This window comes from Miscanthus floridulus, chromosome 19 (assembly GCF_019320115.1).
Source record: "Miscanthus floridulus cultivar M001 chromosome 19, ASM1932011v1, whole genome shotgun sequence".
NCBI classification, from domain to species: Eukaryota; Viridiplantae; Streptophyta; class Magnoliopsida; order Poales; family Poaceae; genus Miscanthus; species Miscanthus floridulus.
The window spans coordinates 87,903,551-87,929,907 of record NC_089598.1 but is presented as its reverse complement, the minus strand read 5'-3'; the positions used below and the strand labels follow the sequence as shown (position 1 = coordinate 87,929,907).

Sequence of the window (26,357 nt, the reverse complement as noted above, 5' to 3'; positions counted from 1 at the left end):
CAATAATATATATACTCCATGGAGTATATATGGAAGTGATCATATTATATACCATCAACTAATTTCCTCCAGAAACACACGTGCTTGTTTTTCATGCATGGCAGAAAATCTTATGCACGGACAACAGAGCATGTCTCGCTCATGCGCATATGCATGTATTGTGTCAACTTGTACTTCGTTGTCTCTCCGTGTACCGCTAGCTGTACGCACGTACGTAGACATATATACATACTGGTACTGATGGGTCACCGTCACCGAGTACACACATGCTTTAATTTTGCGCTAGAACTCCGTCGTAGTACGTCCTTCAGAAAACCGACTGCTAAACAAATTATATACATAATATGCCACTACAGATACAATGCCTATATATGATGTTGACCAGTTACAGACAACCACCCTGTTCGCTGAAGTTAAAATTTAGCTTACGCTAATGCTTATGCTAAAATATTGAGCTCAAGCAAACAGGGCCAATAATCATAGTACACCGTGCATGCATATGCCCCATGCATGATTCTGAAATTATGACCTAACTGTCTTCCGTAGCATCATCTTGTTGTTGCATGCATGAACGACGACGGATTCCTCCAATAATGCGTACTTAGTATAATATGCTTTTGTCCAGGAACTGCTGGCTCCATGCATGACGTTGAACAAGCAACAAACTCAATCTGGAAAAACAAAAGCATAATCATTTCCTCAATCGTGAAAGCGACTGCTTGCATCCGCGATCGATTGATTAATAATAATCTTGCTGCTAAGATTAAGATGGCACGTATATATAAATGTGACGGCCAATTCAAACGCGTCCATGTCAAAGACGGACCGAGCAAAACCTAGCTAGCATGCATGAGCACGACCACCCAACAAGCGTACACGCCATGTGACAAGCAACATGTGTGCGTGCCGCGTGCGTACGTGGCCATGGGGCGACAGACGTGTACAGTACATGCTACGACGACAGGGCAGCGGCGCTCGATCATTTCACGGTCGTCGTCGTCGTGCGTGCATGGGCACATGCATGCGTGGGTAGGGATAAAAACGGATCGGTTATGGACGAATATCACCGATATTATATTTGTTTTTATATTTTTGTTCGGATTTGGATTCGAATACGGATAGTGTCAACTATGTCGGATAGGATACGATTGGATATCGACATCATAAATATGCGATTTGAGTATTTGGATACAGATACGGTATCGGATGTTGGATATCCGAACTCGGATACGGACAGATCTCAACCCCTCTAAACGGATTCGGTTTCAAATACGGTCGGAAAATATCCCTACCGTTTTTATCCCGCGTGGGTGGCCACCATGCAGGTTTCGTTGGCATGGGCGCATGTATGCATGGCATGCATCAAGATTCCATCTCCTCCTGGCCTCTCGTCCTCCAACTCCTTTTTCACACTAGCATGTTGTACAGTAACGTGACAACCGAATTTCCCTCTTCCGGGGGACCCCTGCACTGATGGCACAGTGTCAAGGTTTATAGGCCCGTTGGCGTGTCCTGATCCGTTTTTTTTTTTATTCAGAACACAGATTTCTCTAAATTTCTCTAAACAAATACGGCATAGATGGAAAAATCGTCCCGCATTCATCGCAGGACGACGATCTCCCATCCATGCATTTATTCCAGAGGTCCCCCATACAAGCCTTCGTCTGCCGGCCAGGTTATGGGCCTTTTGGTACAGATTCGTGTGGCTCCAGCTCCTCTGACATGTACTGTAGCGGCACTACAGTGGGAGCCCGACCAAACGGCCCCAACATAGCACTGATGGCAAATTGGCAAGCCTAGCCAGTACTTTTATCTAGTTTTATAAAAAAAAATGCCCGATAGGAGGTGGGTAGCGCGAAGTGTAAGGGCCCGTTTGTTACGTATCCTTCGCCGGCTCCTAAATTCGTTTTTAGGCTCCACCTGCCCAAACGCCTCCAACCTCCTCAGATCTTAGGAAGAAGCCCCGGAATTCTAGTTGAGACAAGGGAGGAGATAGAGAGAGTAGGAGCTAAAATTTGTGGCTTCTTCCAACTTTCTCTAGTTGTAGCGGGCCCCATCGCGGCCATGGGTCTCTTTTGCCCCCGGCGCGTCTACGAGGGCGGCAGCGGTGCGTCTGCTGGACACCGGTGCCTGATCCGCTGGAACCAGGAGCAAGGCCCCGCCCGGGTGCTGGTGAGGCGCGCAGCCGTAGAGGTTATGGGGCGCGCGGGCGGCGAGATGCGGGGGCAGGGCTAGGGCGATGCGCGCTGCTCGGGAGGTGCTAGGAGCCGTGGCCTCGACACGGGGAGACACGACAAAGTCGACGCACGAGGAAGAGGAACAAAGGAGCAACGACCTACACGAGGCCTATCCATGTGCGGGGTGATAAGGTAGAGATAAGGCAGTGAGAAAAAGAATAAATAAAAAGAAATAAAATGATAGAAAAAAAAAGAAAAAAGGCTATTCTGGATATTTCATCCATTTTCATCATAAGGAGAAACTGTTTTGTCGGACGGTCTAAAAACAGATTCAGCTCCTCATGTGAATCTGCTCCATAGATAAAGCCGCAACTAAAACTGTTTTAACTGGAACCGGAGCTCTACAAAACGTGACCAAACTGTATATGAAAACGGCAGACATCTGCCCCAGACGTAGCATTAGCACGCAGCGTTCAAGTATGAATGAAGTGTCCGATTCCTGTCCAAAAGATTGTTTTTTTTAAAGCAGACGACAAACGAGAGACGACCAGCACCCCGTCCGGTACAGTACCAAACTCAGAGACGCTGATCTAACTGAAAAAAGAAGCCGTTTTTTCTGCATCAGCACCCGCGCACCACACATGATTAAAGACAAAGACCACGTAGCAATATCCGCGAAACTAATCCGTTATCCGTCCGTCCCCAACCGCGACCCAACTCAAAAGCATCGCTCGCGCGGCCGGCCGGCTGGCCGGCGATGGAGACCCGAGTCCCGGCCGACCGGAGGGCCTGGGCGCGCACGGCAGGTCGATGCTCAGCGTCACGCTTTACGATGCCATGATCCACGCCACCAGACGACGGCCTGCCTGGACCACGAGCACAGCTGCTGCGCCTACTACTTGCCTGCTACTGCAAACTGCATCCATATGGAGACGGAGCAGTCTGTCAGTCTCTTCCCTCTCGGTAGGAGTAGTCGGTAGGGGCGAGGTCAGAGGCGACAACGACGTGTGTACTGCATGCCGGCTGCCGTCCGGCCCCCAACTCGAAAATTTATAGCGGCCGGGGCGTGGAATCTGAGCCACGGCCGGGTTGGGCAGCTCAAAACCGGGGAGGTTTCACGGCCGTCCCACCCCACGCGGCCACCCACCCGGCGCATCGCTTCTTTATTCCGCTCCACTCACCCCGCCCCGCCAGCCTCACATGCCATTGCCAACCTCGCACTGCTCGCACCGCCTCTCCACCTGCTCCTCCTCCTCCTCCTGAGCCCTGACCGTGAGGGGAGGGCGCTGAGCTTCCAAGGAAGCCGGCCGGAGCGGGTCGGTCAACGCTTGCTGTGCTATGCAGCCAACGAAGCTAGCGGCCTAGGAGGATGATCGAGGACGGACATGTTGGCGCCGGCGCTGGCCGTCTAGGAAGCTCGCTCGCCTCAGCGGCAATGGATGGGCGGAGGAGGGGCGGCGGCGGAGCTGCGGCGGGAGCGGTGGGGTGGCTGCTGCTTCTGCTTCTCGCCTCGCTGTGCGCCCGCTCCCGCGGGCTCAATGCCGACGGGGTGCTGCTCATGGCCTTCAAGAACGCGGTCACCGCGGACCCGCTGGGCGCGCTGGCCGGCTGGACCTACAGCGACGCCGCGCCGTGCGCCTGGAACGGCGTCGTCTGCAACGGCTTCCCGCAGCCCAACGCCGGACCGGCGGCGGTTAACGTGACCTCGGCCTCCGCCGACGGCAACGGCAACTCCGCTCCCGCGCCCGCGCCCGCGCCCAACGCCACTGCGCCGCTAAACGCCACCGCGGCGGCGGGCGGCCTCGGCGCGTCGCTGGCGGCGGCCACGGTGTCGCGGGTCATCAGCCTCGTGCTCCCCAACGCGCAGCTCTCGGGGACGCTGCCGCCGGACCTCGGCCACGTCGAGCACCTGCGCCACCTCGACCTCTCCGGGAACAGCCTCAGCGGCGGCCTGCCGGCCACGCTGCTCAACGCCACCGAGCTCCGCGTGCTCTCGCTCGCGGGCAACGCCATCTCCGGCGAGCTCCCAGACGCGGGGGCGGCGGCCTACGCGCGCGGTCTCCAGGAGCTCAACCTCTCGGGCAACGCGCTCGAGGGCCGCCTCCCCGCCGCGCTGTGCAGGCTGCCCAGCCTCGTCGTGCTGGGGCTCGCCAGCAACCGCCTCGCCGGCGAGCTCCCCATCGGGGGCCTCGGGAAGTTGGAGCTCGTTGACCTCAGCGGCAACGGCTTCAATGGCTTCCTCCCGTCGGACTTCGCGGGGGCACGGCTCCGCCTGCTCAACGTTTCGTCCAACAAGCTCGCTGGCGCGGTGCCGACCGAGCTGGCCGCGCTCGTCCCCGCGAACGCGACGGTGGACCTGTCGCGGAACAACTTCTCCGGCGCGATCCCACAGGCCGGCCCGTTCGCCGCGCAGCCGGCGGCGGCGTACGAGGGCAACCCGAACCTGTGCGGGCCGCCGCTGAAGCAGGCGTGCTCCATCCCGTCGTCGCTCTCGAACCCTCCCAACGCCACCGACTCGCCGCCGGCGTTCGCGGCCATCCCCAAGAACCCCGCTCGCGCCCCGCCGGGAGCCCAGGGGCAGCCGCCGAGCGGGCAGGATAAGCTTCATCCTGCGGCCATCGTGGCCATCGTCGTCGGGGACATCGCTGGCGTCGGGCTCCTCTTCATGCTGTTCATGTACGCGTACCACGTCAGGAAGAAGAGGCGGCAGCGTCGGGAGCAGGACGCAACGCCGCCGCTGCAGCAGAAGAGCACGCGAGGAATCGACGGCGGGGTCAAGACGCTTGACATCGCCGGAGGCAAAGAGGAGAGGGCGTCCACGTCGATGGGGTGCTGCATTGGCCGCAGGAACGACGGCTCGGACAGCTCCGAGTACTCCGCGTCGTCGGACGGCGAGTTCGACGACGAGGAGGACCTCAAGAAGAGGGGGGGAAGCTTCATCGGCCGGAGCACCCCGCAGGAGCACGGCGGCAGCAAGAAGCACAACCTGCCCCAGCAGCAGGCGCCCCCCGCGCCTGCGACGCTGGTGACTGTCGACGGCGACGGCGAGCTCGAGATGGAGACGCTGCTCAAGGCGTCGGCCTACATCCTCGGCGCCACGGGCTCGAGCATCGTGTACAAGGCCGTGCTCGCCGACGGCACCGCGCTGGCCGTCCGCCGCATCGGCGAGAGCGACGGCGCCGAAAAGCTCAAGGACTTCGAGGCGCAGGTGCGCGCCGTCGCCAGGCTCCGCCACCCCAACATCCTCCGGCTGCGCGGCTTCTACAGGGGCGCCGACGAGAAGCTCCTCATCCACGACTACGCCCCCAATGGCAGCCTCGCCAACATCGCGTTCAGCAGTAAGTTCCTCCGTCGTCTATTTTGCGTTACCACATTCAGCACTAACTTTCATTCAGATACTAAAAATTGCATCGGAAAGATGCTTGATTTGACACCGACATCTTAACAGAACTCGTGATGCATGTTGAATTATAACTTAGACTAATAGGATCTTAACTTAGCTTAAACAGACTCATCTAAATACGGAAATTAATTTTAGATACTAACCAGAGCATGTGAACGCTATATGTGTCGCCGGAGATGTGATAAAGTTAATATAGATGAAGTAGATCTTAGTCTTCACCAGATCGGGGCTTGATGCTCCTAGTTGGTGAAGAACGCGATGAAGATCTTGCAATACCTGGATGGACGTAGGTAGACGGCCTTCCTAAATCCTCCAACGCCAAATCGATCGGTTATGTGAATAGTCACGGGAACTAAAGAGATAGTGACGCCAAGGGTGCCTCTCTTGTTTATAATCGCGCTGTGGGCTAGGGGGCAAACCCTTAGAATTCTAATGGTTGCTGCCGATCACGACAGTTCTTATTTAGTTGAAAATAAATGATGAGTAGGTGGACAAAAGCTTAACGCTTAATTAATCTCGTAATTAAGTTTGGGATTAGCCCAACCGATCACATTCCATCAATGCACTCTCACTTGTACAGTTCATAACCTATAATCATTTGCGAAGTTGGAGTCTTTGGCTGGGCTTCAGTCCTATGAAAAGATGGCACTTTACTGATTGTACGTGCAGCAGCTTAAATGCGCATTAGTAGTAATGATTCATCTACTCCTTGGTTAATCGTACTGGTCATAAGTACTGATAGTGCAAAAAAAAACTGTCATTGCTCACACAAATCATTGCAATTTTGCTGGAAGTCTTGAAGACCCGAAGACAGCCGATTCGTTTCGTCGTAAACAATCGTGGATTATTTACTCCTGGCTGGTTTGATGTGGGAAAAAAATATCCAGCAAGCGAATAGGCTCGTCCCTCTGGGAATACTAGTAGTCCTCTTAACCTGCAAATCAAGCAAAATACTGAAAGAACTGTCCTTGGTTGTCATCTGCAGGGCGGTTCGGGTCGTCGTCGCCGCTGCACCTGAGCCTGGAGGCGCGGCTGCGGATCGCGCGCGGCGTGGCGCGCGGGCTGGCGTACATCCACGAGAAGAAGGGCGTGCACGGGAACCTGAAGCCGAGCAACATCCTGCTGGGCGCCGACATGGAGCCCTGGATCGGCGACCTCGGCCTGGACCGGCTGCTGTCGGGCGAGGCGGCGTCGCACTACCACGCGGGCGCGTCGGCGCGGCTGTTCGGAAGCAAGCGGTCGATGCACTCGACGAGCAGCCTGCCGGACCTGTCCCAGATGCCCGGGCCGGGCGCGAGCCCCTGCGGGTCGTCGTCCGCCGCCGCCGCGGCGGCAGCGTCGTCGTCGTCGGCCCCGGCGCCGTACCAGGCGCCCGAGTGCCTGAAAAACCTGCGGCCCACCGCCAAGTGGGACGTGTACGCCTTCGGCATGGTGCTCCTGGAGCTGCTCTCCGGGCGGGTCTACTCGGAGGTGGAGCTGTGCCAGTGGCACGCGGGGCTGGTGGCCGCCGAGGAGCACGGCCGCGTGCTGCGGATGGCCGACCCCACGCTCCGCGGCGAGGCCGACGGCAGGGAGGACGCGCTGCTGGCGTGCTTCAGGCTCGCCTTCGCGTGCTGCGCCATGGCGCCCGGCAAGCGGCCCTCCATGAGGGACGCCGTGATGGTGCTCGAGCGAACGGCGGCGGCGGCAGCGCCCGGCGCTGCCGCGAGCAGCAGTGGCGCCGCTGTTCCCTGAGGAAAAAAAAACTGGCCTTGTGCTTGGAGTCGTTACCACTGATCGCAATAATCTTACTGCAAGTGCAAGGACGGTGGCGGCGGTGGTGATCACCGGCGGCGAGCTTGTTTGTTAGGGCGTGTACGTAGATCTGTCACTAATTTTTGCAGGTGCTGCGAGAATTAATTAACCTACTAATCCTCTGTGTTTGTGATCGTGAATTTGAAAGCCATGCATATGCATACTCCTTTTTACGTTTGCGTCTCAGTGGATCTCGTGATCTGTCCTTACTGTGACAGTGACTCTGTCTGGTGATCACACGATCAACGGTTCTGATCGACCAAATCGTGATGGCTCTTGAACCTGCCGTGCCGGTTCAGTGCACCGGAGGCGGAGCCGGAGGCGGCCAACAATTCAACAAGGGCTGCTGCTGCTTTGCCAGGCGCTAGGAGCCACCGGCATGTGTCTCCGTGCAGCCTGTTTATCGGTGGTAATTGACAACGAATAATATTTTTTTCTCACGTCAAACCATTTTCCGCCGTGCTTATAAGCCAAACCAACGTGGCGGTGGTCCGTCCGGCGCGCGGACGCAACAAAACGTGGTGTCCCGCCATGTCTGCTCCGGCGGTCCGCAGCAGCGAGCAGGGAATGCAGTGGTCTACCTCGTATTCCTTTCACCGTGACGTCGCCACGGCCCATCATGGCGTCGCCCTCCTCGAGACGGAGACGGACACGGACCACGGGCGTGTGACAGGCCACAGCAAGCAGAGAGTAAGGGTGTATTCAGTCGGGGAGAGGTCAAAATTTTTGGGTGTCACATTAGATGTGTCGGAAGGATGTCGGGAGGGGTTTTTAATACTAATAAAAAAACAAATTACAGAACCCATCCGAAAACAGCGAGACGAATCTAATGATACTAATTAATCGGTCATTAGCACATGTGGGTTACTGTAGCACTTAAGGCTTTTCATGGGCTATGTAGCACTTAAGGCTTTTTATTGACTAATTAGGCTTAAAAGATTCGTCTCACAATTTTGCCGAGAATTGTGTAATTAGTTTTTTTTTCGTCTATATTTAGTACTCTATGCATGTGTCTAAACATGCTCTTTTACTGTAGGAGGTAAAAATTTTTGGAAACTAAACCGGGCCTAAAGTGTGGGGGAAGCTGGGCGTTTAGTGCTTCGAGCATGTAACAGGCGGCCGTGTCGGCCGGGGTTTTTCTGCCGGACCCGTCCTCCTGCACTGCACTCCTGCTGCACTTCTCGTCCCTACCGCCCTCGCCTCGTGGCACGTGATTGACAGATCTTAGCCAGTAAGCACGGGTTGCTTAGTCCTAACCCAGACCCAGCTAGTGACAGGTTAACAACATACAGTTCACTGCACCCATATGCCCCAGAAATAAGGTTCATGCAACGGCAACGGCATGCGCCCCAATGGCATGTTTCCTGTCACAGCTCACATGCTGCATTAGAAAAATGCAGTGGTATCAGTGTGCAGTCACTCAAGGAAAGGCTTGTGAAACAAGCTAGGCTCATAAAGCAGGTCAGCGTGCGCTAATTAATGGTTAAGGCTAAAAGAGAATCACAAGAAGAGTGCAAGTGTAAGGGCAGCGACAGTGGATAAGCATGCTGCATCTACATGTGTACTGGAACAGCAGCCTTGACAAACAGTCCATCCAGTTTCGCGGTACAAGTGTACAACTGTACAAGCGAAGTGATCCAGTTGTGCGCAACTAGATCCAACAGCACAACAGTAGTATCGAAGCACAAGTAAAAAACAGCTGACGGTGGAGGGTAAATTACAAGATAAGATAATGGATTATCATAGCCTCTGTCAGATCAAAATCCAGCCTGCAGATCTATACTATCATATCCACATTATCTTGCATTAGTTTACAAAAGAACTAGTACAGCATTACGAGCGATTAAAGCTTAAAGCAGATCTAGCAGCATGTGTAACCTTGCTGCCACTCAGGGTGAGCAAACCTAGAGAAAACCGAATAAAGAAAACGGAGAACTCCTGCATAAAAATCTACAGGGCAGAACTTAGGTGCAGCCTCAACATTACATATTAGTATCTTTGATGCAGACATTCGCCATAACTCATCAGGCAGCTGTCTGGCATTGCTAGATCCAGTGCTCCATGTTAAACCTAGCAGTTCAGGCATCTTCTGTCTACGCTACCAGGTGGTCAAACATGACGTTGCCTTGTCAGTTGATCAGGGGCTTCTGTTGGAATCATCCTGGGATGATCTTGGATTTAGGTGGTGTTAAAATCCAGGAAGTAAAGTTTAGGAATATCACATCGGGTGTCGCATCGGTGTGTCACACGGAAGTGTTTGGATAGTAATAATAAAACAAATCACAAAAGTCCTCAGTAATCCGCGAGATGAATTTATTAAGCATAATTAATCTATCATTAGCACATATACTGTAGCACCACATTGTCAAATCATGGACTAATTAGGCTTAAAAAATTCATCTCGCAAATTAGTTGCAATATATGCAATTAGTTATTTTTTTAGTCTATATTTAATACTCCATGCATGTATCCTAACATACAAAGTGATAGGGGGTAAATTTTAGGGGGAGGATACTTGATCACATGGTTCCTGCAGCCACAGTTCATACATGATCATGTGAAAGGGATCATGTGGGATGGCAGGTGAATGCTACTCGACATCCTTCTGGACTAGCAATTACAGGTGATTACTTAGTATAGTGCTATACCAAATTTGATGGCTTCCTGTCTTAACAAAAAATAAAAAGAATGATGGCCTCTTCTAGCGATAGTCATGACGCTAGTGTGCTACTGATTTGCCAGAAGGGACTAAACTCGTGTGTCACTCTGTTGCTCAAGATAAGCATACCTTAACCAGAGAAATGTGTGAAGCAACGAACTCTTCTTAGTAAACTTCAAAGTACTCTTAGCTGGTAAACATCACTCCACTTCAGAACGACTGTAAACCTCCTCTAGTCAAGGATATCACTGAAAGGTAAGTCATAGTGGTCTGACAAAATAACTTTCAAAAATAGTCTCTCAAAATAACTGAAATCGTGGTTATATGATTAGAAAATAAGACAAAGACAACCATGACTTACAGTATATCTTTGACACAAACAGATCAATCTTATAGAAACACTAAACAAGAACACGACTATAGTGGATTGAATCAGATATACGAGCGCTACTAACTTGGGAACCATAAGGACATATACAGAACTAGGTCTGACAAAATTGCTTCTGCTAAACTACCTGTATCATTCTCCCAAATTTGTGCTCAACGAATTGCGTTGACCAGCCCCAAAAAACCAAGGACCATCCTGTCTCCATTCAAAAAGTAAGAAAACGTACTTCAGCAGTTTGTAGAATATTGTTATAGCCATATGAAGAATAGTAAATTTGTTAACAATATGCACGAAATGCAAGCAGAAAGTATCATCTCAACATGTTAGAAATGTCATTTCCTCCTGCAGGAAGAGCCAATGGCTGCAATAATTGCCGACGAGCAACATCCTCGTGCAGGATGTAGCCAACATTATAGCTTGGCCTCTGATAAGTGTTTCAAAATGGAAGTACGCCCTTCAAGTGCTCTCACACCAACATGTCGCATGTGATGTGACAGAAATGGTCAGCTCCAAGTGTACTGCTTCAGTAAGGGTACTTCCTGACAGCATAAGGCTGAACTTTTTTTTTTTAAAAAAAGATAGCATAATGCTGAACTATCATTGTCATATTCTCAAATGACATGCCTGTCAAATTACTTCATGTCGCAGCCAAGTGCCCTAAAATTTAAAAGAAATCATAGTCTAGAAGTGCCCAAAGACACTACTGTAAACAACAGATGACAAACAACAGGGTGGAACGGGAACATGAAAAATCACAATATAGAAACCAAATGTCACTCTATGCATCAATTCATAAGCACTGCACAGATCTGAAAATCACATCCTATCTGATAGTGATAGCACATTTTCACAATCCAAAAGCACTTGACTGAGATGCATGAATTAATTGATCTCCTATGATAGCCAATGAATTCACATCCCACGCGAATTCACATCACAGAACTGTAAGACAAAAGCAGTGGGCAGCATTGATGTTATAGGATTGTTTAGCTTGTTCTTCAAGCTGCTCGAATCTTCTCCTATTCTAAATTCTATAATTTGATATATTCCTTTCCAAATTCAAACAATCCAACTGTTGATGGCAGGTCATACATTCATGTACCTAAATCTCAGATGTTTCGCATGAGTTTCCATGTATTAGAGGCTTAGAGCACTCCTACACGGCACAGCACTTGCTGCACACAAGAAACGGCAATGAACGATGACACAGTTAATCAACCATTTTCCAACTATATATAACACAACAAATGCCATAAACATAGTACACAGTAGATGCGGTCTGGGTCGTCAGTGCAAAAGTGGCCCGTGGATGTTCCGGAAGAAGTACCCAACAGAGCACGAGTGCGAATAGGAGGAATACTTGTGGGACAGCAGCGGGGAGGCGGACAGCCATCGCCAGAGAGGAGTAGCTGGAGTAAGCGACGGCTTCATACAACCTCTCATGAAATACATTGATCCAAATTTATTCTAATAAAATTAGCTTTAACTAAATTTATGAGGAAGAATAATATCATTTTCGATATCAAAGAGATATATTACAAAAATATTAGTAAAATATAAGATTGTTCAACTCAGGATAACTCAAAATCTATTATATTTCAGAACGGAGTACGTAGATAGCAAGATAGATGTGACCCAAACAGAAATATAGAATTCAAGTTGAGAAAGGCTCTTGGAGTTGCTGAGATCCCAATTCACACACCTTTTAGGACTTAACACATAAATCTGTCATGGGAGTGGCAGGAAACAAATTATCCTTCAAGCAAAACCAAAATTTGCCGATATGCCTCTTTCATTTTAGTAATGAATTTAAAATGAACTGATGGCAAGCATCTCGTCTTTATGCAAGTCACTAGCATTTCTAAATTTGCAATAATTCCTGGAAACGAATTGGTTGTGCAAACTGCAGCTCTGCTATATATAGTATGTTACTCGTACAAGTCTAGCATCCAAATTCCAAACAACAAAACAAAATTTTACGATATGTGTGTTACCTGCTTAAAGTACATTTTCTTGCAGTATAAATCAGCCCTGATGGGAAGGGTCAAAATGCTGAACAAACCGCATACAGTTCCAGTACCCAGGCTTCAGATTACTGAGAGCTCACTAACAAGAACGCAGAAAGTCCAATTACCAACAAGTAAATACCAGAGCTTGCAGTGGACACCCTTGCACCGCTGGTAGTGCTGGAACCATTCAAAGACGCTGAAGCTCCAGGGCTACTGATGGTCACCAGTGGCAGCGGTGGGTCCACAACATCGGCAGGTTCCAACACTGGTGCTGGCCCCTGCACCGGAGGCAGTGCACTGGGGTCTGTCAGTTTGAGCAAAGACCCAGGCTTTGCAGGCATGATCGTGTAGGTCAGGTTCTTACTGAAGTCACTGCATGGGCTCCCTACATTGCATTTAAAAGCAGGAGATTCAAGAATGTAAGCCATGCTGGTAAGAATATGGACGCTCAGCAGTTCAGAATGTTACGCTGACATATACTCACTGAAGTACTCCGCTGCCGTTGCAGGGAACTCGGTCACAATTCCATCAGCCATCAGAGATGAGTACGTCACGATCTCAACCATTGGGTTAGCCCAGAAGTCGAACCCAAGGTTCATGAACTCGTTCCTGAGCAGCCCGACATACACCGACAGGTTTGCGGCGTGCATCTTGTCGATCACATCAGTGAACCGCAAGAGGAATGACCCCTGCGCCTGGACAACCGAGCCCCGACTGATGGACACGGCGTTCGCGAACTTGGCCATCTCCTCCACGGATGCCTTGGACACATCGCTGATCGCATTGCCGATCTGGAGGACACACTTGAACGCTGGGAACTTCTTGAATGCTCTGAGCACGGCGGAGTCGTCCGATGCGATGAGCGCCTGCTGCTTGGTCTCTTTGTCATAGCTGGCATTGATAAGCGCGCTGGAGACAGCATCCACAATGTCAATGCCTCTGGTTGCAAGGTATGGGGCATTCTGCAAAGTATGAGACTTGAAATGTAAAAGCCTCCATGATTTCTGTAGCCCTACTGATCAGGTTAGTTAAATTAGACTCATATTTAAGTTCACTACAAGTCTAATCTGCCAATTACAATGGCAGTAAGAATGGATTCAAGAAAGCTTCCTTACACGAACATCGATTAGTACGCCAGAGATGTTGCTGCTCTTTGAGAAGGCCAGGAAATCAACTAAAGTCATGAGTTTCCCGCTGTTCTTTGCTGCCGGATTTCTTTTCAGTCCTTCTTGATTGTATGGGCCAATAAGATCAGCTTAAGGGACAAAACCAAAACGAAGGTGTTAGCGTGGAACATGCTAACAGTTTGAACTGAGAAGCAAGAACTTGTGGCAAACAAAATGGAATGATACTTACGTTTTAGAGTTTGGATTTCGTTCGATAGAAGATCAAATGAGAAGATGCCAGACCCATTCTGTATTTCATTCACAGTAGCAGCTTTTGTCAAGAACACTGTTGCAGCTGTCGTGCCTTTTGTAAGATCCGGGGAGTCCAAGCAAAATGGCACTGCGTCCTTTGACATCTGTACTGAACAGTCAATTATATCTGCACCGTCTTCCACTGCTTGTTGGTATGCAAGGTCGGTGCAGCCAGGGAATAAGCCACATGCACCATTGTGGGTGATGATCAGTGGTCTGGTATCATCTAGCCAAGTTCAGATATTAGTGCAGTGCAATATGGCAGAATATCTCAATTAGGACAAGAGGTTAAAAGACAGATTTCTTACTTCCAGGAGGAGGAACAGGGCTGTCCTTAGTATGTGCTAAGCAAGCTACAATAAGAAAGACAAAAGAACCTGCAGAGGTTAGAGAGTGCATGATAGAAGAATCAATGATCACGTCAAATCATAAGAATCATTGTAACTTCTCGAGCATGAAGTGACAAAAAATCATACTTCATACTCTTATGGCATAATTTAGTCTACACCGAACTACTTTTGAACAACAGTTTAGCTTTTTCAACATGCAGTGGTCCTTACCAATGGCTGCTGAAGCTGTCGATGGGAAGTCAGTGAGGAAACCATCAACAGAGAAGTCAGAACTATCAATAAACTGCAAGTACTCAGCACTAGGATCATAGCTGTAGTTGTAACTTGAAATGAAATCATTGGCAAACTTAAATGCATAGACCTCCAAGTCTAGGCCATGGGCGTCTTTCACCAAAGTAGTAGCAGGCTGCAAGTAATGATCCTTGTCTACAGGCCAAATGTAAGTCTTAGGGACGAGAATTCCTGAGGCAAAAGCCTTGACAGATTTCAAGTCCTTCAGAATGGCTCCATAAGGTTGTTTTGTGGAAGGCTCAATGAGTTGTTGATCGAGAAACCGAAAAATGAGCTTCACATTGCTTTTCCCGAGCTTCCCACCAAGGCTTTTCAAGAATCCAACTTCAGGTGAGGAGACATAATTGACCCCAATTTTTTTTGCTCTCGATGATATATACTCTTCGATATTTAACTTGTGATCTAGGAAGAACTGGCCATACTACAAACAGGAACGTAAGAACAGCTATTAGCAGGAGAATAGTTCAATAGGAGGAAAACATGGATGAGTGTGGAACCAACATTCCAAATCCAGGGGAAGAACTATATAGCTAGCAGTGAAACCATGTTTACCTGTACATTAATCCAAAGTTGAGGAGGGCGGAGTTCTACAACATCATCAACAAGGCTAATTCCCATGGTGCCATCAAATATGCTTGGGCGAGACAGAACATTCTGGATCACTACAGGATAGTCAGAGCATGACATACTAAGTAGATACTGTTTGGAGATTAGAAGAGAAGTTTCACAGTTAAAACCTATTAATAATCCCAAACGAACCTTATAGGTACTCCATAAGGCAAGGAAATTCAAACAACTCATTTCTTATTTTTTCATGAAAATCTTCAAGCATACAAAAAAAAAATAGACCACAAGCTTCTTGAAAAGTTACTCGAGTAATTTTTACTTACATGTGACATTGTCCATTAGCTGATTTGAAGTGAAGTCGACTGAAAACCATCCGTGCAGATCATCTCCATTCACTTTGTATGTCTTGTCATTCTTAGGGAAGACCTTAGCTATTAGCGTTGAATCGTCAAGTGCCAAGCCAGTCTTGCAGAATCCAACATTGTCACTTGAAAGTTGTAAATCACAGAAAAGAACAACTTCAGGCAGACTATCCGACAGGGCAAACTGGTACCCGAATTGGCTTGAATCAGGGAACAGCCCAGAGTACCCACCACGAGCTATGACTAATGGAGGGGCACCTAAAGAGTAAGAGGGTCAGCAATAATGCAATATCATGCAGTGCAATGCATCGAATACATAGGATATGTTCAACCAAATAACTTTGTACAGAAATATAACACGTTAGCTGTTAGCATATTTACCGCTTAGAGTCTGCCATTTCTGTACTGGATCCTTCAAAGCAGCACTAGCTCCATGAAGCAATAGCAGGAAAAGAAAGTAAGAGGATATATTACTACCATTTGGTAGCGAGGAGCAGGCTGCATTTAAAATAGTTCTGTGAGATGCACATATGGAAGAGCTGCAATTGAGAAGAGAAAAGCATTATGCACAGACATTAAAACACTGCACCTGCAACAGATGAAAACTGAAACATTTTTTCATAACATTAACCCAATATTTATTGATACAGTGACAAATTAGTAAAGCAAGGAAAGCAGCATCCCGCATCGATGGAAAAACACATAAAGTCAAATGATCACGCTACCTAAGAGGGCAACATAAACCCACCCAGCACTTGAGGAGTACAAACAGCAGGGTATGAGCATTATGCCTTTAAACATTTTTCTGGAAATAAGAGAATTAAAATTGGAAGAAAAATGGAATACAACCTCAGAAAGTTGAAATCTCTAAATAAACAAGCTCAGGAAAGAAAAAATTCCTACCACACATGAGACTTTGACTTCTTGACAAATATCCACCAAACCCACAGAAGAAGGGTTGTAAACTCTCCTGCTAGATTGTGGAGAAGAGGCAAGAAGGGTTCTAAACTCTCAATGCTAGATTGCGGAGAAGAGGCAAAAGAGTAGCTTCAGCCAAGACCAAACAAAACAGTGCTATAAATAAAGTTCTCTTAAAACGCCAGCCACTGGTTGCGAGCGTTAACCTAGAAAACTAACTTGCACAGAAAAGTAAATTATTCAGTATCTTCTCCTGCAGAGCAGGAAAGAGATGGAATAACAACTCTATAATAAAATACTTACGGATGGTTTCTTTGTGATTACTCATGATGTCAGTTATTACACAGTTTCTAGTATATGTCTTAAATGCTCACTTGAATTAATGAATGTACAGTTCAAACCTTCATATAGAAACTTTCCACTTTCCTCCTAGTAAATTCCTCAAAAAAGCAAGAATTGAATTAAGCTTACCGCAATATATTCCTCATAACTGATTCTTTAGCACCCTCAGTGATCTCTATCTTCCACCTCAGCCACCAGCCGTGTGGCTTCTGTCACTGTCAGGATGGCTGCCAAGGCCACGCTCTTCTCGCAACAGAGTGAACTGTCAGCCTGCTGTTAGTATGTTACCTGCCTTGGTAATGGCATTCCCATTGCAATGTCCTGGATCCTGTCTCAACTGCCATTGTCCTTGTCGAGGGAGTGACCAGATAAATTTTGCTAACTTCTAAAACATTAAACACCCCCCCCCCCCCCCCCCCCCCCCCCCCCCCCCCGTCCTGTCACCAATGTCCATATTGATCTGAACCAGATCTCCAGCAGCGAGTTATGTGGTTGCACTCCAGGGCTGCCTCCCATGAACCTGCAGCACTGCTAGCAACAATACAAGGAGAAATCAAGATATTCCAGTTGTCCAGCAATGGGAACATGTTAATCATCATTTTCACATTTATGATGTATTAGTTTTGCAATTCTTTTTCTTTTTGAACAATAGGCTTTGGAACATGGATTTTCTGGTGGTGGCATGGGACGTTGCTGCTATGCAACTGTTCATCGCTGTGTCAGAAAGTATGCAGTTGGACTATGTGGAGTGAGAAAGGAAGGCAGAAAACGTTTTCTGCACAGATGTGCGTTTAGGTGGTAGGGTGGAGCATAGGTGGCATGCCTTGTGGAGGGGAACAAGGTCTGTTGCTTGTCTGTGCGAAGGTACAAGGTTGTAAAAGGAACTTATGCAACAGAACAAGAATACAGGCAGGTGGAGAGAAGACAGATCGAATACAGAACTGGTACAATGAATTACGACCAGAAACTGAGTGCTGCTACATATAAAAATGCGTGTCCAGACTTGGAAAGAAAATTGTCAACAAATTGTATTACGACTAGCATCTTGATACTATTGTATTCCATAGGAAACAATTATCTTTTTAAAAAAACTTTAAAATACAAAAAAAAGGTCAAGCATGAAGTTTTCATATGATGGTAATAATGAGATCTGCTATTTTCCTGGACCTTGCAGATTCATAATTTTACTGAGAGAACTAGATACATGTGTAATTGAGAAGGATTCATTTCTGAGCACTAACCAAGTGGCCAAGACAGCATGAACAATTGGTCCCTGGCAATTACCTATCCTACTGCAGCCTTGATGCCACGAAAAAGAAAAGAGATTAACCATAAATATGTATCACCATTTGATGTGCTTGTCATAGTAAAATTCAAACCATCAGTGGAAAAAAATGCCACCATTCAAGAACAATTGGGTGGCAATGCATGCAAAACATATGGGACCACTATGTTTCAAATGATAATGATTGTTGTTCTTGTCCCTACTTTGAAGGCCAATTGTCATTTTATCCTCGTCTTTTCAACTTTGTGATTTTACCCTCGTTCACCCCTATTCTAGATTATATTAGCTGAAGGTCAAACAAGTGAATTAAAGAAAAAGAAAAAATAAAAGACGGTACTGACCCCTAACCTCCCTCCCAGGTTCCGCTAATGGTTGATTAAACATATGCAACTTCTTAAACCTTTCATAGATTTCAAATATTTGCAAATTTTAAAATCATTTCAAAATGTTGTCCAGATTTTTTATGTCAAAATAGAGGTTAAAATTGTTAGACAATAGGGTACGGCAGGCCTCCTTGGGCTGCACATCCCATCCTTGCTTGGGCCCTAAGCCTGCACACCTGCACAGGATGAGGATAGATATTATTGAGATATTATATGCAAGGATTACCGTTGATTGGTTCTGTTTCCATAAGCCAACTCCTAGGTCTTCCTTGCCTATATGTGTAACCTGTCACCCTCAATAATCAATAATCAATCTATTATTCCCTGTGCCAATACTTGTTTACAAAAATCACAGATTACAACCAAAAAAAAACCTAGGGGCAAATTCACATGGGAAAATTAGTCTTTTTTAGCTGAACTGACACCATTAACTCATCTAAATTGAATAGGGGTAAACTCTACCTTCATTTTGAAAAGGTAGGGCAAAATCACAAAGTTACATAAATGAGGGCAAAATCACAATTGGACTTCAAAACAGAGGTAAAAACACAAGAACCCCTAAATGATAATTTAACAATGGGGATAAATAGCTTACCCCGTACAAAATATACCATATGGATGGGGAGAGAGAGAGAGACAGAGAGAGAGATTTGTCTCTAGGACACTGAAAACAAAGGAACAAACCTCATTTTTAAGTTATTAGCATATCCAAGAGTTAGAATGGTGTGAAACACTGACAAATCAAGTTCTCAGTTCTCAACCAAAGAAAAGGACACCTTGATGAAACTTCAGCTAAGCATTATTAAGAAGTATATTTGTCAAATTTTGAACAAAACATTATAACACAAAGAACTGGACAACCAGCTATAAAAAATCATCAATCATATGCCAACAATTGCAAAGGTCAGGAGCATCCTTTGAGGTCATACTTTGCATATTAGCAAACGATAAACCACAAACTACACCTTAGATGCAGATTCTAGTAGGCGCTGTTCAGGGTGCAAGTATGGAGAGCAAATAGTGGAGTACCAGAGTGTTAATCCTCAAGCACTTCTTTTCTCCAATGGAGACAGTGGCACGGAGCTCATTATTGACTGAAGTTAATCAAATATTGTGTTCACTCACATATTGAGGTAATATTTACTCAGTATCCTAGTAATGTCTCAACGCTGAGAATTATGGAAGCCCTCCACGCACCTGGTGGAACCAAGGTTATACAAGAGATGAATTTATGTCAACAGCTATTTGTTACCACTCTGTATTTCCCAATGAAATTGTTCTTTTTCATTATTATTAATGACTTGATGTAACATAGGCACGCAACAATAAGAAAATTCATCAGCTTTATCTCCACTACAGTGATCTATCCAGCTTAAGATTAAGTTGGCGGCATTGTAACTCACCATGGCAAGAGCCCCATCTAGAATAGGAATTTTATGCACAAACTTGACAAATACAACAGGGACAAAAGAAACCATCAAACCCAGAAGAACCCTCTTGTAAAGAGAGCAAAGAAGCTTTCACTTTTAAACGCCTAACTGTTCTGTATGTGAAACTCAGTGGATGAACACATTGCATGAGGATCAACAAAATGGGGATCTTCCTTAGTTGTTAATAAATGAAAAAGTTATCAATTAGAAAGGACAAAAGAATCTTCATCCCGGAAATAAAAGAAGCACTAAAGTCATTCCAGCGACATATTTCAAGATCCCAATATTATTGGAAGAGCCTTCATCAGAATTATACACATCCCGATCCCTAACCTTGTGATCTAATCCTACTAGACTAGCCTCATGGCTTCAGTGGAACTAAAACATCCCGATCCCTAAATCCTTCAAATGCAATTTTACCCTCATATGCCTTAACAACATCTGGCACATCCTGAGCATGCCTCAAGACGTACCTTTCAGAGAAAACCTTGGCACTACCAAGCAATGTCCAAGGTAACTTGATGTTGGGGTCAATCTTTCTCTCCCTCATCAAAACGCTTATCACAGCACACCTTGGTATGATGGTCTTCTCCAAGCTATACCCTATGAGCACAGGTCGCTCCATTACTTCGCTTAGTTCAAACTTCAAGTCATCCAGGAAGAACCGGAGCTTCTTCTTTATGCTCTCATCAGAGAAGCCCAATATCGTGGGTTGCCTCTTGATCGCCTTCTGGAGGTCGCCCTCAGAAACGCCGAAGCTCCGGTACAGGGCCACCTTTCGCAGGCACGTTTCCCTACTGAGGCGGCAGAACCGGCTGACGCCGTAGACAAAGCCCGTGTCTGTTACGCCCAGGCCGAGCGCCTTGATGTCATCGAAGATCTGGGTTATGCGGTCGACAGAAATTGTGAGCACGCACATGTCGATGGTGAGGAGCCTCGAGATGGACTTGTCGGGGAGGCCGAGTCGGCGGAGGGCGTCCACGACCGGGCGCATGTTCTTGTTCAGGTCGGCCTGGTGGAGGGCGCGTGGGGCGCGGCAGATCGCGGAACTGACGTCGCTGTCGACGCCGATGATGCCGCGGAGGAACTGGATGCAGGGCAGGAGGTGCTTGTCGAGGCTGCGCGTGAGGAGGGTCGGCGCGGTGGCGAGCGTCCGCGGCTTGACGCGGAGGGAAGCAAAAAGATTGAGCTTGGGCCGGAGGATCCGGTCAGGGTCGAGGATGAGGATCGACGGGTCTCTGCGGACAACCTCGGTGATGTCAGCGTCAGTGTAGCCGTAGGTGCGGAGGAGCGCGCGGACGGCGTCGGCCTTGGCGGTGGAGCGGATCCGGCGCTTGCAGGCGGACGCAGCGGCGGGGGAGAGTCCGCAGGAGATGAGGTAGGAGATGGTGGTTGGGCAGGGCTTGGAGACGGGGAAGCCCGCGAGGGCAGCTGAGGAGCAGGCATGGGATAGGAGGGCATCGCTGGGGTTGGGCAGGCTGGGGTTTATGCCGGCGTCGGAGGGGATTTGGCGAAGGCGGAGGAGCCGCCGCCGGCAGATAGAAGCGAACATGCCTGGCGCGGCTTTGCCTGGACTGGAGTGCGCTGGGGGATTTTGGGCAACGGAAGAGGACGCCGTGCTGTTGAACAAATTACCCGAGAGGTCTGACTGAAAAATGCGAGTAAGAGCTAATTTCCCCTTGATCCCAGCCTTTTTTTTCCACAGTGAAAAATTCATGGGAAATAATTTAAATAATTATTTAAATCCTTACGAAGGGTTTTCCATCTCTAAGTGTACCTCCTGGCTTCTAAATTACAATCTGTTCGGTTGGCTGATTCGTATCGTTGTTGGTTCAGAAAAAATACTGCTGACTGATCTGTTCTAGCTAACGATCATTTACAACGAGCCACAACCAAACGAACAGGCTGTCAGTTGTAAGCGATTATGGCAGGCAACTCCCGGCCACCGGCCATGCAGCCATCCTAGTGTCAGGCATTCAAAATCGGACGCTAGGAACCGTGGTCGCGCCAGACAGGTTTGCCTGGCTCTGATCCAAACAGACCCCTAGAGCATAAGCATAGGATCAGTCTTCCTTTTTTTTAGTTTTCCTCGGCTCTATGGCATTGTATCGTCAATTTGGGTCAGTTGGATCGCGAGCTGGTTGTAGGAGCATTCCATTTAGATTCACCAACTTGAATCCTAAACCTTTTTTTTTTTAGAAATAATCCTAAACTTTGTTAAGTGGTGCATCACCGGCCCATAACAGCTACGTAGACATCTTTTTTCTAATTTGGCATTGCCAATATAACATAGTTCTTTTTTTAATATTTAAAACTTCTCCCTTCCTCTTCTCACACTAAGACTGTCTCCAATAAGGAGACCTAAATCTAAAATGGGTAGCGAGAGATCTAAAATCAGCCTCCAAAAGACTATCTATACGAAAGACCTATTTTGGGTTGTCTGAGAGACACAACCCAAATATGAATATCCTCTCTCCTGAAAATCCATTGAAAGAAAGACGAATAAATCTTGTATTTTGGGTGTTTGTCGGAGATAGCCTAATATCTCCACGTTTTCCTCTTCTCTTACGTCAGACACCAGCCTGCCAGACGTTGTGGCTATCCTCACCTCGATGTTGCTTGTTTGCACGTCGGTTTTCAGAAAGCATTGTCCTTCTTTCTCGTCAAACCACATACACAACTCAAAAAAAAAACACATACACACCGGGCACCTTGTGTCCAGATCAATGTTGCGCTGCTTGATATTCATCCTCCACGGGAGACTATTGTGTCTTGAGAGCAAACATCACGACAAACAGTGTTCAATTTTCGTCAACTTGATCAACCCAACCCTCCCTTGAGCCAAGCGATCAGCTGTCCAACAGCCATTGGACTGCAAGCCAAATAGAGAATTGGCACTTCCTAGGAGCCCATGAGTGAAAAACTGTTGACAGCAGGAGGGGAGTAAAGGCAATGGAGCTTTTCCTTGAAACTACTTATAAAACATTTCTTAGCCATCTTAGGGAACTAAACAAAAACAACCTCAGTGTTTATAACAACTTATAAAAGCATTTCTTTAAACCATCAAAGATAACTAAACAAGCTCAACATGAGAAGAAGCTCGTTAGGAGATTCTGTTCCCCTCATACTAGCATCATATTACAAGTAACATTCTCCACTGGAGCTCATATCACAATTGGGACAAAAGTTTCTATTTCGGTGCATCTGATTTAAACATGTTGAAATTGCTGCATTGCATTTCCAGCTATAACATAGATCACTTTAGATTAGATTCCATTGAGCGTGATCACAATCTTTCGAGGAGTAGCATAGTCTCGATGTTCACAGAGCCAAATACCCTACAAAATCAGAATGCTCAACATTAGGTCCCAGATATAGCTAGGTTGATCACTGATCATTTTTGTTTTTGCTTTTTGTGATATACTCAACAGTAAGGCAGATGCACATAACTCACAGACCACACTCAACCTCACCACATGCGTATGGATCCTGCTACACACGCTAGCAACCCTAGGTCCCCAGTGTGCAGTCCGACATAACGCAACACTGGTGTGTACCAAACTGGAACAGGTGGGAACCTTGGGGATAAACAACAATGAGTTTTAGCTGCTTCAAATATTGACACGATGTTGCGGGTAATAATCCCAAAGCAATTTGCTGCAGACTTAATACACTAACTTGTGCTTATACTATAACTTTACTCAGTTCTTTATCTGAAATCCTCATTTATTCTCAACAGCCGCCTTGAAAACAGAACCTTAAACACTGATACTAGAGGCACCACTATGGTACAAGCCAAGTTAGATATTTTCGTGCCTGCCAAGTTCCCATGTTGAGACGCCCATTGGTGATAGGAATCCTGATGCAATACACCGAGAGTTATAAATACAATTTTGACACATCAAAAGTTATTGGGAAGGGTGAAGGGGGTCTACATACATCAGGGAACAACCAAACATTGATGATTTAATATGTGCTGGCATGTCATCAGGTCCTGCAAACAGAACTTGACAATTTGTGAGTGATCTAAATCATGCATGCATAATACATGGTCTCTGCCTAAAAAAGTAGAAACAACAGAAACAATGACACAAATAAGATACATCCAATGTGTGGAATTTTAATAAGAACAGTAGCTCCAATATTTGCTACACTAGAGTTTACTCCAACGCTATAATAGCAGGATGAAAAAGATTCCTAAAAATACTAATATTCAAATTATAGTTGTTTGTCTGTCTCTTAAAATAATAATAGGCACAATGCTATAATTGAAAACAAATAATGGTAAAAAGGAATGCTGAAGACCAACCACATCAGTTGTCAAAGAACTAACCTTCCATAGTGTGCCTCCATGGAGCAGATGGACCCTGATCATAATAAAAACAAAAACATGAATTAAAGCACCAGTTTAATGTTCTCTCCATGAACAGAATCAAACAAGATATATCATGGCATTCACCTCTGGAACAATGCGACTAAGAAATGTTTCAGTGTCAGCCTGGACATCAGAGTCGTAGTTCTCATTAATAGTCAACGAAGCGCTTGTGTGCTGCACTGTAGAGCATGACCATTTTACTAGTGCTAAAAATATTGAGAACTGTATCTGAAATATACTTGTCAGAGACTGCATACAGAAAGTCTACATAAAAATTCAATCTAATATATCATGAGGTTTCATGGGTACTTCTTCTTTCTGAAGTTTCTGTTCTTCTCTCTTCTAATTAGAATCACCATGAAAATACATGAATTGAATATATTTTCATTATACCCAATATTTCTTAGCAGCAAGTGCTAGTCTACATGAATATTGTTTCTTTTTCTTCCTATGCGCCTGAACGGGCAACAAAGTCAAGTAACAGCAAATTCTTTTTCTTTCTTCCTTTTTTGCATAAATACCAAAAGGGAAAAATCTATGTATCGCCCAAGTGTTCAAAATCTCAAATGGTGGACATGAGAATAAGAAATACTACAGAATTTGCCAACACTGATAGTATATAGATGTAAGAGCCAACTGCTAGAATCCACTCAGAACTTGCATCTCCATGAAACTAAATAAAAAAAAGAATTCAAATTATGGTTGTTCCAGTGAGTTCTGCTTGAATTCTCTCCCAAGCATATCCGCTCACAAATGATGCATTCATCAGTCAATGATCACAACTTTTTCAAAGCTTCTCAATGTACCTATTTCCAATTGTCCATACTAGCTTTGACATGAAAAGCACTGGGAACGCAGACCAACTCTAGATATTGTGACCGTCCAGTGGCCTACTTATCTTATGCTCTCCGTTTTAATGATTCTGACTGACAATAGTATACCATCGACACTAAATAATCACGTAACTTTCATCACTGAGAGAAAAAATTGATACACAAAATCAACTATGCACCAAAAAAATTGCAGGAAACGCATCCATTGTGAATAAATACGTACAGAACAGATGCGCCATGCCACACTTGAACTCGGCCAGGTCATTCCTTATCTCGTTTACGATCTGCGACAGACGATAAACAACACTATCAACTCACCCGACAGGCAAACTGAACTTATGTACGTCTACTAGGAACGACAGGGGGCGAGGGGGCGCATGATGGAGGAGAAGAGCACCTTGTTGGTGATGAGGTGGCACCCGCGGCGCTGAGGCGGGATGACCACGGTCCTCTGGGCCCACCGGACGGCCTGGGGTCCAGCTGCCGATGGCGCCGAGGAAGAGGCGACCTCGCACTGGATGGAGCCACGCGCGCCGCGGCGGCGGGGTCGCCCGGAGTTGGAGGAGACGATGACCGGAGCCACGCTGCGGCAGGGCCGCACGGAGGCGGAGGCCGAGGCGTAGCCGAATATGGCCGGAGCCGACGTGAACGCCACCGCCTGCATGGTTTGACTGCACGGCGGCGGTGGCTGGGAGATTCGGGAGTTTCGGTGAGCACCGCGGACGGAGAGAGCACGAATTTCTGGCGGCTCTGGCCGCCGTGTGGTGTGACACGGCGGTTGTTTCTAGTTCTCACTTTTTTTTATGTGGGTGTCAGGTTTCTACTATTCTTTTTTTTTTTTTGAACTCTTAGTTTTCTATGTCCGAGAAATAATGAATTCCATTTGGTTTCTACACCCTCTGTAGGGTCGTTTTCGTTCTCTGATAAATAACTTTGACTAAATATATATAAAATATTAATATTTTATAATATAAAATTAATATTATTATATAAATATTTGAATTTATTATTATAATAAATTTATTTAGAGATAAAAAATATTGCATTTATCTTTTACCAATACAGTTAAACTTACGGTGCGAAAATTAAAAGCGACGGTTATTTAGGGATGGAAGGACTAGTACCAAATCATATTATACTCTGTATTTTTTCATAGTCTCAAAATTATATAAAAAGGTTAAATAAAATAGAAACAATATTACAAGTTCTTCCAATATACTCCCACTTTCCTAGTAGCATGAATTTAGTGCTTGGTATGAACAACATCGGACATGAAGCCTTTTTGTGCCAATTCGCGAACCAACTCCAAGATCTTCAACATCTAGGACGTAGGAATCTACAGAAATCGTGTAGAAATTTTTACTGGATTCATT

At 46.6% G+C, this 26,357-nt stretch overlaps 4 protein-coding genes across 10 annotated transcripts; 1 reads left to right on the top strand and 3 right to left on the bottom strand.

Annotated features, from left to right (window-relative positions):
- The first annotated feature begins 3,247 nt into the window (after positions 1-3,247).
- LOC136528948 (probable LRR receptor-like serine/threonine-protein kinase At4g37250) lies at positions 3,248-7,541 on the top strand. The gene is made up of 2 exons (XM_066521958.1): positions 3,248-5,515; positions 6,566-7,541. Exons 1-2 carry the CDS (start codon positions 3,547-3,549, stop codon positions 7,312-7,314), a joined length of 2,718 nt encoding a protein of 905 aa, XP_066378055.1. The 5' UTR covers positions 3,248-3,546; the 3' UTR covers positions 7,315-7,541.
- Positions 7,542-9,207: 1,666 nt separating this feature from the next.
- On the bottom strand, positions 9,208-17,065 carry LOC136527197 (glycerophosphodiester phosphodiesterase GDPDL7-like). Of its 4 annotated transcripts, XR_010776722.1 has the most exons (12): positions 16,808-17,065; positions 15,800-15,957; positions 15,380-15,676; positions 15,042-15,151; positions 14,409-14,910; positions 14,157-14,201; positions 13,787-14,074; positions 13,546-13,685; positions 12,915-13,392; positions 12,416-12,815; positions 10,163-10,616; positions 9,208-9,535 (listed from the first exon to the last, which is right to left on the bottom strand). XR_010776722.1 is itself a non-coding variant. In XM_066519822.1 (10 exons), exons 1-10 carry the CDS (start codon positions 16,822-16,824, stop codon positions 12,514-12,516), a joined length of 2,337 nt encoding a protein of 778 aa, XP_066375919.1. In that variant the 5' UTR covers positions 16,825-17,065; the 3' UTR covers positions 11,017-12,513. The 4 variants fall into 4 exon arrangements, 1 of the variants encoding a protein (XP_066375919.1); XR_010776723.1 differs by lacking the exons at positions 9,208-9,535; positions 10,163-10,616 and adding an exon at positions 11,017-12,146; XR_010776724.1 differs by lacking the exons at positions 9,208-9,535; positions 10,163-10,616 and adding an exon at positions 11,060-11,078.
- A 58-nt stretch (positions 17,066-17,123) lies between these two features.
- Positions 17,124-21,537, bottom strand: LOC136527949 (protein SEEDLING LETHAL 1, chloroplastic-like). 4 transcript variants are annotated; one of them, XM_066520816.1, is made up of 2 exons: positions 20,250-21,537; positions 17,124-18,522 (listed from the first exon to the last, which is right to left on the bottom strand). In XM_066520816.1, exons 1-2 carry the CDS (start codon positions 21,491-21,493, stop codon positions 18,399-18,401), a joined length of 1,368 nt encoding a protein of 455 aa, XP_066376913.1. In that variant the 5' UTR covers positions 21,494-21,537; the 3' UTR covers positions 17,124-18,398. The 4 variants fall into 4 exon arrangements, with proteins under 4 accessions (XP_066376913.1, XP_066376917.1, XP_066376915.1 ...); XM_066520820.1 differs by having other exon boundaries at positions 18,521-18,632; positions 20,250-21,533; XM_066520818.1 differs by lacking the exon at positions 17,124-18,522 and adding an exon at positions 18,748-19,543 and having other exon boundaries at positions 20,250-21,534.
- A 1,179-nt stretch (positions 21,538-22,716) lies between these two features.
- Positions 22,717-25,782, bottom strand: LOC136527198 (uncharacterized). The gene is made up of 7 exons (XM_066519823.1): positions 25,382-25,782; positions 25,208-25,268; positions 24,236-24,330; positions 24,110-24,143; positions 23,716-23,770; positions 23,593-23,635; positions 22,717-23,114 (listed from the first exon to the last, which is right to left on the bottom strand). The coding sequence occupies exons 1-7, from the start codon at positions 25,646-25,648 to the stop codon at positions 23,043-23,045; spliced, it is 627 nt and encodes a 208-aa protein (XP_066375920.1). The 5' UTR covers positions 25,649-25,782; the 3' UTR covers positions 22,717-23,042.
- Positions 25,783-26,357: the final 575 nt, after the last annotated feature.

Bases quoted from the DNA above. Each gene is read 5' to 3' on its own strand.
- LOC136527949 (XM_066520816.1), bottom strand. From the start codon at position 21,493: ATGAATTTTTCACTGTGGAAAAAAAAGGCTGGGATCAAGGGGAAATTA. The intron at 18,523-20,249 runs GTACGTCTTGAG...CATCCTGTGCAG, and splicing joins GCCAAGGTTTTCTCTGAAAG to GTGTGCAGGCTTAGGGCCCA.
- LOC136527198 (XM_066519823.1), bottom strand. From the start codon at position 25,648: ATGCAGGCGGTGGCGTTCACGTCGGCTCCGGCCATATTCGGCTACGCC. The intron at 25,269-25,381 runs GTGCTCTTCTCC...CGTCTGTCGCAG, and splicing joins GCCACCTCATCACCAACAAG to ATCGTAAACGAGATAAGGAA. The intron at 23,115-23,592 runs GCACGAAAATAT...CTGATTTTGTAG, and splicing joins TCAACATGGGAACTTGGCAG to GGTATTTGGCTCTGTGAACA.
- LOC136528948 (XM_066521958.1), top strand. From the start codon at position 3,547: ATGATCGAGGACGGACATGTTGGCGCCGGCGCTGGCCGTCTAGGAAGC. The intron at 5,516-6,565 runs GTAAGTTCCTCC...TGTCATCTGCAG, and splicing joins CGCCAACATCGCGTTCAGCA to GGCGGTTCGGGTCGTCGTCG.
- LOC136527197 (XM_066519822.1), bottom strand. The intron at 15,152-15,379 runs GTAAGTAAAAAT...ACTATCCTGTAG, and splicing joins GCTAATGGACAATGTCACAT to TGATCCAGAATGTTCTGTCT. The intron at 14,911-15,041 runs GTAAACATGGTT...TCCTGTTTGTAG, and splicing joins AACTTTGGATTAATGTACAG to TATGGCCAGTTCTTCCTAGA.